General features: G+C 34.0%; 1 protein-coding gene across 1 annotated transcript; it reads right to left on the reverse strand.

Moving 5' to 3' along the window:
• Positions 1-10502: 10502 nt before the first annotated feature.
• LOC115990752 lies at positions 10503-11039 on the reverse strand. Its single transcript, XM_031114546.1, has one exon. It carries the CDS (start codon positions 11037-11039, stop codon positions 10503-10505), a length of 537 nt encoding a protein of 178 aa, XP_030970406.1.
• Between the last annotated feature and the right edge of the window lie 438 nt (positions 11040-11477).

Here is an 11477-nt window from a genome sequence, read left to right on the forward strand (position 1 = left end):
CAGAGGTTTTAATGAGGTGACTAAAGGTAGATCTTTCCAATGGAATTAAGCCTTTAAATTCAAATTTAAGTAGATATTTCTATTGGAAAAGTTTTAATGAGTGATTGACTCTTTTCTCAAATAAGTTGAGTCATAATATATATACTCTAGAGAATAGTTAGATAGTCAAAAATGTCATAATACTCTTATTTATAAAACAAAGGTGATTATATCATTTTGGTCCCTACATTTTGATATGACAATCAATTTGGTCTTTACATTTTAGTAACAGTCAATTTGATCTTTGTTTATTTTCATTTTGCAGTCAATTTGGTCCTTAAAGTTAACTAACTAACAAAAAATGCTTATGTGACTAACAAATTGCATAATTGGCGCACTTAAAACTTACGTGGCAAATAAAATAATAATAATGATTTTTAAATACAATTTTTATAAAGCCATGTCAAAATTTAAATTTAAAAAAATACATTTTCCTAATTTTAAAGATTAAAAAAAACCCTCAAATTTTCTTGCACTTTCTTGACAACCTAACACAAACCCAGATTTGAACCCAACATAAAATTTCTCCAATCATTACTCTCCACATGTTTCTCCATGGAAAATAGAGACTATCCTCGAGTCGACCACCAAACCACCCACCCCCACCGACCACTAGACCCAATTGACCACCACGACCCACCCAAGGATCAATTGGACTAGCGTGACCCACCCAACAACTATTGATTTGTGTTTCACAACCACGAATAACCATAATCTCTACCTCCTTGTTGCCACCACGAATCTGTGATTTGCGACCACCCCTGATATATGCTTTCGTTCGCAACCACCATGAAGAAGAGAGAGAGAGAGAGAGAGGGGAAAACGATGGAGTTACTTATGAGAGAAAGGTTGGAGAGAGAGGGAGAAAGAATTGGAAATCCTTAATCTCTCTCATTGAACAAGAACAAAGTTAGTTAATTATTTCTTTAGACCATTCTAGAAACCTCCTTAGGATTTTGTTCTTTTTGACCATTTTGTGGATGTGGTTGCTTATAGATTTGTTATTTCTTCTTGTTATTTTTTGGGTAAATTGCAAATTACACCTCTAAAGTTTAGGGGTGTTTGAATTTTACACTCTGAAATTTTAAATTTTGGATTTTGCTTCTTGAAGTTTAGGGGTGTTTAGATTTTACACCCAAAAGTTTCAAAATTTGATTTTACCCCTTAATGTTTGGGAGTGTTTGGATTTTACACCCCCCAAATTTTGAAAATTTAGGGTGTAAAATCCAAACACCCCTAAACTTTTGGGAGTAAAACCTAAACACCTCCAAAATTTAGGGGGTAAAATCCAAATACTGAAATGTTAGGGTGTAAAATTCAAACACCCCTAAACTTCAAGGGGTAAAATTCAAAATTTGAAATTTTAGGATGTAAAATCCAAACACCTTTAAACTTTAGAAGTGTAATTTGTAATTTACCCTTATTTTTTTTCTAGTGGTCTTATGTTATTTATTTTTGTTATTTTTAGATGATTCTAGATTAGAAATCCAATTTATCGTACTTACTTGTTATTTGAATTATTTCTTCATGTGGTTTTATGGGCGATGGTTGATAAAGGCTTGCTTTTTTATATTTTTTAAATTTTTAAATTTAAATGTACTTTTTAAAATGACATTTAAAATATTTTATTATTATTTTATTTGCCACATAAGTTTTTTTTTTTTTTTTTGAAAGGTTTGCCACATAAGTTTTAAATGTGCCAGCTTTGTAATCCATTAGCCATGTAGGCCTTTTTTCGTTAGTAAGTTAATGGTAAAGACTAAATTAATTGCAAGTTGAAAATAATAGGGATCAAATTGACTACTTACAAAATGTAAAGACCAAATCAATTGTGACATTAAAATGTAGGGATCAAAATGATTTTCTCACTTAAATCAAAAAGCAAAAGACAAAAAGAAGTGTGAACGACCAAATAATAATTACAATTGATCATAGAAGGTGCATAGAAGGTGTTTGTTGAAATGTTGTATAGAGTTAAAGTCTATAAAGACTTTTTTGTATTTTTCCTTTTCTTTTTACGGTCTCTGAGGGGATGATTCTAAGCTAATACTATCATTATAGTGATAATGGTAGAGGATCACAATGAAATATGGTAAATTGGTAATCTGGCAAAATATCATTTACGTTTGTCTTACTGTCACTATTGTATCTATCATACTGAGACAGAGATACTATTACAACAAAGAAAGGCTTTGTGGTTGAAGCGTGCTCATGTTGGTCAAAGTGTTCATGTTGGGATCCCCCATGTTACCGTTGATATGTTTAGACACCTCATTTTACAACTTGCATTTAACCAACCGGTAGATCTTCAGATTTGTGATACAAAACAAATCTTGATGCTCTAACGATCATAATGGTATGTCATAGTTTTTAATCGGACCACTTGATCAAAAGTTATCATACAAACAATTTTCAATGATCATGACTCACCTACACGATGGGCCTAATCACGTCCTATTTTAAACACTTAATTTTGATTGGTTCTCACAAGAACTAATTTAAAATTAATTAAGTGTGATTTTTGATTGGATTTCATTTTATTTCATTTAAAAAATAATAATAATAATAATAATAATAAATGTTTTTCTTTATGGCATCTTATCTGCTCTTTTAAAAAATTTTGGAGATATGGTGTGTGTTTGGATTCCACTGAAGTTGTGTTGCGTTTCAAAGCTGCGTTTTCGTTCCTTTTTTTTTTTTTTTTTTCCCACACGTTTTGGAGTAATGCGGTTACTGTTCATGCACTGTTCATTAAACAGTAACCGCAAATGTTGACTTTTCACAATGAACAGTGTATAGGTGCACTGTTCACGGACTCACAAATTACACTTTTCAGTAACTTTTTCATTAAAAATGGGTCCCATGGTACTATTCATACATTTAAAAATTATTTTACTACAGTGTTTTCAATTTTCAGTTTCAGCAAAATGAGTTCTATCCAAACAGACCCATGATCCATGAAAAATTCAAAAAACAGAAAAATGCTCAAAAAATGTCATTATCTTCAGTAGCAACTTGAATCACATTTTTGGCCAGAAAAACTTTGAAATTTGGATTTCTATATTTCTGAAAAAGTTGTAGATAATTGAATTTCCTTTCAAAAAACACCCATCTTGAATCAATTGGAATTTTGAGCGGAAAATTAGAGCCAAAATACGAAGCAGGTGCAGCATCATTTCAAAATTTGAATAGGGATCAATACCAAATCCGTTCCAGCTCATTTAAACAGGTTATTTCCTCCCTTAGATTCAGAAGAAAGCTAATAATTTAGCTTTAAAGCTAAGCCATCCCTTCCCCTATAAATAGAGAAGACCTCTTCCATTATAGGGACCGCGAATTCCCTCCAAAAAGCTAGTGAGAAAGCAGAAAAGAAAAGCTGTTGAACAACCATTGTTCTTACTTTGGTTGTAGTTTAGTACTTCCTTGCTTTCTTCCTAACCCTTTAAGTGATCACTTCCCCCTTTTAATTTATGCTGGTTAGTAGTTAATTGTGTTTTTTTAATTCTTTATACATGCTAGAATAAATGCTTACAAATCATTATTCACTTCTTTTATGCTATGCTTGGATGAACATGCCTATATGTCTTATTGATTTTCTCTTACATGCTTAGATGAACATTTCTAGGCTAATACACAATTTTCTCTTGAATGCTTAGATGAACACTTCTAGGCTAATACACAATTTTCTTTTGAATGCTTAGATGAGCACTTCTAGGCTAAAACACAACTTTCTCTTTAATACTTAGATGAACATGTCTAGGTAGTTTAAACGCTTGAACAAACATGTCAAAGTATTTTGATTTTGTCTAGATAAACATGTCTAGGGTTTTTCCTTTACTTCTCTTCATAATTGCATTGGATGATCAAATATGCTTAAAGGTTTTTATTTGTTTCTCTTTGCAATTATGATGATAACAAAAAACATGACAATTTTGTTTTTCCTTCACATGCTTAGATGAACATGTCTAGGCTATGAATTCTTTGTTTATATTGATCTCTTGGATGAACATGCCATTACCTTCACTTTTTTTTTAATTGTTATCTAACAAGTTTCACTTTTTGTTTCTCTTTATGTCAAATTCCCCTAACACATATTTGTTTACATTTCCTACAAATTACATGTTTATATGACATATTCTTTGTATTTGTTTGACATGACATGACATTGGCCACCTTAACCTAGGAGACCGGTTTTACTGGGTGAGATGGGTGCTTAATCCCTTCCCATCTCGTAAATTAGCCTCCGAACCAAGATCAAGGGTTCTAGACTATACTCTTGTATATACAATTTTACATTTTTTTTTAGAATGTAACTAGGAAATTAATCAATGTAATTTACTTTTCTTAGATTGTATCTAGGACAAAAAAGCATTGTAAATTTTTGTTACAAAATTTGATGTAAATTGTCATATACATTAATACAACAGAAGTATTTTTCATTAAAAAAGGTTTTCTTATTTTTCCTTTAAAATTAAATAAGTGGCGACTCCATGTAAAATCCTCGATCTAGGAGGGAGCACATTTTTACAGTGGCGACTCCATTGGGGACATTGAAGGCTAGACTCCAGTTTAGGTTATGGTGGCCAATCATGTCATTTGTTTGTTTATTGCTTTTAATAATATGTCATATTTGCTTGTCATAACATCATTTGCATAATTGGAATTGGATATGAATTGTGTATGCTGCTCGGAAACCATGGTAATTGTAGCCATGGATCGCGGTCCTCCTGGATGCGTGTACCTAGTGGTGAACCTACAACCCCATTGCCTAAGACTCGCTTGATCTTTCTTGCGTTTCGTAAAGGACAAACTCTACCGTTTGGACCAACGCAACGTTCGTACGTCACAAGTTGGGAGGTACAATGTCCTAGCTTTTAGGGAACCTATTAGCCTACCTTTTACCTTCATGTAAGAAGTCATAGAACTAATCTTTAGGTCAATCCCATAAAATACATTGCATCCCATGAATGTGTTTGGCTGTTGTTTGATCCATGATGTGCCTTAGTCCAATGCTTAGGCCCATCATAATTGTTTAAGATTTCTTTAAAAAAAAAAAAAAAATTCTAACTTATGCATTTTGGTTGAGACCAAAGAATCTCAATCAGGGTTCAAGCCCACCAAGTTCAAAGCATATCTAAAAGCTCAAGATCATCAAGCTTAAAGACATCAAGATTAAAGCCACCAATCTTAAGGTGCAAGGCCTTAGCAAACATCAAAATTGAGGCTTCCAATTAAGAAATGGCTAACAACCAAGAAGATCGACACATGAATGATCACAGGGAACAACCGCCTCTCGCCACTCAAGATTTACTCAACACTTTGGTAGCAGGTCAAGCCCAACTCCAAAAGGACATCCAAGCATTGATCCAACAAATGGGTAACAAGAACTCTCATGAATCCTCTAGGGCCCAAAATGATAACGGACCCAGAAATTCTAAAGAAAGCCATGGCTTGGTGTTGACTGAAAATGAGAAAAAGATGGTTGAACAAATGGACCAAATGGAAAAGCTCCTAATGAGATCTAGAAGGGTTGAAGAAGTTATGGATCTGCATTCACTTTCACTCTTTCCTCAAGCAAGGGCCCCACCAAAGTTTAAGATGCCAACATTGGACAAGTTTGATGGCATGAGCTACCCTAAAGCCCATCTGAAAATGTACATAAGAGCATTGCAACCCTTGGGAGCTGATGAAGAGTTACTGGCCAAAATGTTTCAAAATACACTCACTAGAGCTGCCCTACGTTGGTTCCTAAATTTGGAGGATTCTTGAACTCGGACTTGGGAAGATATGTGCCATGAATTTTACAAGTAATACAAGTACAATACTGAGGTGGACATCACTTGGCGAGACCTTGAGACAACCAAGCAAGATTCCAGTGAATCTTTTCATGCATTCATCACAAGGTGGAGGACAGAAGTAGCCCAGATGACCGTTAGGCCCAATGAGGAAGAACAATTGAACATGATTGTGAAGAATCTCCTCCCGACCTACAACAAGTATCTATTTGCTCGATACTTTCCCAACTTCAAGACGCTAATTGCTGCTAGAACCCAAATTGAAGATGCCATCAATAACGGTGGGATTATCCAAGATCTCATGGACCAACAAATCATTGCTGCACCAGCATCTACCAATCAATCCAACTTTACTTCATGAGTTGCCAAGCCATAATGGGTTTTTCAAGAATTTTTTTTTATTACAAGCTTTGTCTGTTCCTTACTTGTTTCCATTTTTTAATTTCATTTCTTGTTTGATGCATTTTGTTATTCATGCTGTGTTTGATGCAAAAATTTCAAAAAATAAAATAAAAATTCAAAAACTCAAAAAAATAAAAATTAAAGAAAACTTTGGACTAGGGGCATTGGGATCTTTGGTGACATTTCCGACTCCTTTCAAAGCCCAATTGAAAATGGTTTCCTTTAGGCCTACAATTTATGTCACAATGGACTTGTTCATGATAATTCTTCAAAAATTACAAAAATGCTTTTCTTCAAAAAGAAAAAAATAATAAAATAAAATCAAGGAAAACTTTCAAAAAAAAAAAAAAATCTTCCAACCAGGGGCATTGGGACCTTTAGTGGATTTTCAAAAATGATGTAAGGCTTAACCTTCTCATCAAAGCCCAGTCCGCTTGGGAAGAGTGTGAGAGGTCAAAATTTTCAAATGTTATTTTCCTCAAGTACTACATGAGAATTCCTTTGGCAAAGCTTTTGCAAATCATAATGCTTAATGGGCCAACCAATCAATGTGCACCAAGAGAGAATTAATTTCATCTAATTCATGTAAGGATCTTTGCTGAATCACTTAGAACATAAGAAGAGAAGGTCCCAAAAGGCAATCAAAGAAAATCCAATTATTAGGAAATCTCAACAAAAAAAGATTTCACCTATCAGAAATTCTCAAACTATGTACACTTAATCCAAATCTTAGAACATTTTTTGTGTCACAATATTGAAGCATTCATAATTTTTATTCCAAGAGGAAGTTACTAAAAGAGTTCGAGTTACCGTGCCTATAAACAAGCCTTACTAGGGATAGGAGGCCATCTTTGGTTTAGCCACATTATTCCTTGACACCCATTACAAATATTATCCATTGCTAGCCCATTTGAGCTATTAAACAGTTAGCCTTTTTTTCATGAACCCATAACAACCTAAACCTAGGGTGGGAAAATTCGAGTGTACATACTCAAAATTTATGCTAAGGAGGACAATCTCATAGCTTCAATGAAGACATCAAGAAAAGCAGAGTCCGTCAAGATTAGAAGAAACAATAAAGATCACATTTGAGAATGCAGATGATAATACTCCATCAAGGTGAGAAGACAAGACTTCTTCAAGTTGAAAGGTAAGAGATTCCATCATACAGAAAGAGATGAGAGCTCATCAAGTCAGAAAGAATGACGCAAAAAAAAAAAAAAAAAAAAAAAATCCTGCTAGATTAAAAACCTGAAAGGATAGTCCAGGCATAAATTAGGGATAAAAAAAATAAAAATTAAAAAACAATGGTAGATTGAAAACCTGAAAGGGCGGTCTACGCAAAAGGAAAGACAAAAAAAAAAAGAAAAAAAAAGAAAAAAAAAGTGTGAAAGAGCCTGCTAGATTGAAAACCCGAAAGGGCAGTCTAGGCAAAAATTAAGACACAAAAAATTATTTCAAACTACGGATGACCTAATCCTTCTTTTAAAAGAGGTACGTAGGCAGATTTTTCAAGCACGGTCATATAAAAAAAAAAAAAAAAATTCATTTGCTATCAATGAAAGAGGAATAAAAAAGAACAAAAGAAGTCCAATTGATTGAAAATCGAAGAGGTGGCCTAGTCACAATTGCCAAAAGAAGAAGAAAAGGTGACCTTGTCATAGGTTTCAAAAGAAGAGAAAAAAGAAGAACAAAGAAGGTCGAAAACTAAAAAGGCGGCCTAGTCACAAGTTCCAAAAGAAGAGGAAAGATTTGTCAAGATGAAATTCTAGAGGTTTGAAAAACAAGCATGAAAGCACATTCATACAATAAATCAATGAAGAGAAAGGTAGAAAAATTCAATCACAACAAAGACCTCAGCACAAATTCAAATCAAAGAAGAAAATTTTGAAAGCTCAAAAAAGAGTTGCCTAAGAGGAATATAGGCAAACAAGAATGATATAACTTTGATACAAATGATCCATGATGACCAGTGAGCAGATGACAAGAATGATGAGAATTTCAGCACAATGTCAAGAAAGGGAGAAACAAGAAAATCCTTCTAATGCCTAACTTTTGAGTATTGCATACTTGGGGGGAATATCTACAGGGCATTTTGAGCCTTTTTATATCATTTCTTTCATAACCTGAACCTAGCCTACATTACAACCCATGCATAAAGACCTCCTTGAAGTTCTGCTAGTCATAGGCACATCCTTAACTCTGGCAATATTTTCTATTGGATTAAAAAGGAAAAATGCTTGAGGTTATCAAGCCCCACTGGCAAGTAATCTCCATGACACAGTTTCTTAAATTCTCAAATGACTTGAAAGAATTCTCTAATTGAAGGCATTCCCTTTTGTTTGTTTCCAACAAATGTGACTCCCAAATTTGGGGCATTCCTCTTTATTTCTATCCCACCAAAAAAAAAAAAGAAAAGAAAAATACATGACTCTCAAACATCTCTACATTTCATTTCTTTGATTGTCTTTGAAGACCTAATCCGACAATGTTTAAAAATTTGATTACATGTATTTAATGACTTTGATCCTTTTTAGTCAAAAAGATTGACTTGACTCTTAAATAGTATGATATGCTAAAATAGTTGTTGAAAGGATTATCTCATGATCATTTAGAAAAGGAAAAGCATTTTCTCAAAAGGCAACACTATGCACCAAATGGTTTTTCAAGAAGAAAATAAACTTCTTTCAAAAGCAAAATTTTTCATGGTCAAGTCCATTTTGAAAATGCCATGCAAGGTTTGGTTGGAAGCCATGGTCATTATTTGGGTGGACTAGATGTCTTCCCTATAGACTTGAATTATGTCTGACCTTGTTCTCTTAAAGAAAGGTGCGTAGGCAACCTGTTAAAGGCTCTGTAAACAATAGGCACCAAATCAAGACAATGACCCAAAGTTGTTTGCAAATAGCTTTAAACTAGGGGCATTCGCCCATTTGCTTTTTTATCTGCACTAAGCATGCCTAAATTATGAGCATTGGCCCATTAGTTTTCATATGCAAGCTTTTCATCTATTTTTATACTAGGGGCATTGGTTCAAATAAATTGGTTTCTAACAAGCTTGAGAAAGGAAATTTTTCATCTTTGTAGGAATTAAGCAAAAATCTCTCATTCATTTTGGCATTCAATAACAGCTTCAAGTCCAGATCACTAAATCAGCTAAGAAGTCTCACATCTCACATGGATCAACTAAGAAGTCTCCCATGTCACACAAGGCTCAACTAAGGAGTCTCTTGCATTCATTGAAGTTGACTAGTATTGTCCAACATCTCAGGCTCTAGGGTTTGACAAAGTTTTTTTTTTCTTGAAAGTCATAAAAAGTTTTCAGGAAAAAGCCAATAAGATTTGCATAAAATTCATAACTTTTTTCAAGGAAACTTGAAAGTTTTTCAAAATTCTTATAAACCTTCAAAAAACCCAACAAGGTTCGTCAAACAATTTTTCAAAACAAGGTTTTCACGACTTTCTCAAAAAAAATCAAACAAGATTTTCAGAAAATTTTAGCATCTATCTCAAAAAACCAGACAAGGTTTTCTAATAAAATTCTCAAAACCGACAAGGTTTGTGAACAAAATTTTCAAAAAAAAACCCAACAAGGTTTGTCAACAATTTTTCAAAACAAGGTTTTCATGACTTTCTCGAAAAATCAAACAAGATTTTCAGAAAGTTTTAGCATCTTTTTCAAAAGTTGAGGAAAATCCTGCAAGATCGTCAAACATCTCTTAGAAAAAGAACGCTTGGCAATGTTACACGGTTTTCACAAATACCCAACAAGGTTTTTATCAAATTTCCAAAAGACATGACAAGATCATTCCAAGAATGCCCAACATTGTTTACAAATTTTGGTAAGAATATCAAAATTTTCAAAAGAAAATTCAACAAGATTCTCAACAAATTTCGGGTTCAAAAATTTTCAAAAAACAGACAAGTTTTTAGAAAATTTGCCAAGATCTTTACAAGAAAGCCCAACAGACTTTTAAAAAAAAAAAAAGCCCGACAAGGTTTTTTTTAAAATAATTTATAGGTTCAAAATTTCTGAAAAAAATAATAACAAGTTTTTTTTTTTGGAAAAAATTGCCAAAACATTTTGGATCAAAATTTTTTGGAAACCAACAAGTTTCCACAACTTTAACAAATTTTCATCACACATCGGTTAAATTTCAAGTTGCAAAATTTGGTGTCTTTCTTTTTTTTTTTTTTTTTTTTTTTTGAGGAACAGTTAAGTCAATTTTATTAAGTTAATTCAGATTGAAATACATCAATTAAATCCTATGGTAGTTCTTCTAACCACACATCTAAATCAGCAGATAAAACTGCTCTTTTAGCTAGAGAATGGGCTAAACTATTCCCCTCCCTATAGACATGACCGAAGCTACAAGTTTGGAACCAAGAGCTGGCTTTTTTAATATCTTCAACAACATGACCCCACTGTGTCCTATTCTTTTGTGGGTTATTAATAGTTGTAATGACCTTCAGTGAATCACCCTCCACCATCACGTGAGCAAGACAGAGTTCTTGGGCAAATAGGATAGCTCTCCAAGCGGCTAAGGCTTCGACCAAGTCAACTGAGCTAAGAAGTTGGATGTTCTGGCACATTGCAGCTATGATCATACCTTCAGCATCCCTCACTACCACCCCCAACCCCGCTCTCACTGAACCTTCAAAGATGGCGCCGTCGAAATTAAGCTTATAAACTCCTAAGTCCGGCGGCAACCAGTTCTGCCTTGAGCGCTGAACGGAGGTCCAAGATGGCCTGTCCTGAACGTCCCGAAACTCTTGCAGTAGCTCCCGAGCTCGTCGCACCATTTCCCCTACAGCCCACACTGGCTGCTTCTCTCTTAATTTATTCCATCTAACCCAAATGCACCATGCAACCATTGAAAATAGAGCAGCAAAATTTGGGCTTGTATCTTCCAACACGGCAGCGACAAGATCACCAAAACTTTTGAAAATTTTTGAGCGTAGGGAGCTAAATGTTGGTGTCTTTCTTTTGTATTGACATTCGCTTTTCAAGCTTTGTCAATGAGGGGCATTCCGTAGACACCCCATTTTACAACTTGCATTTAACCAACCGATAGATCTTCAGATTTGTGATACAAAACAGATCTTGATGCTCTAACGATCATAATGGTATGTCATAGGTTTTGATTGAACCACCTAATCAAAAGTTATCATATAAAAATTTTTCAATGATCATGGCTCACCTACACGATGGGCCTAATCACGTCCTATTTTAAACACTTA

This window comes from Quercus lobata, chromosome 5 (assembly GCF_001633185.2).
Source record: "Quercus lobata isolate SW786 chromosome 5, ValleyOak3.0 Primary Assembly, whole genome shotgun sequence".
NCBI lineage: Eukaryota > Viridiplantae > Streptophyta > Magnoliopsida > Fagales > Fagaceae > Quercus > Quercus lobata.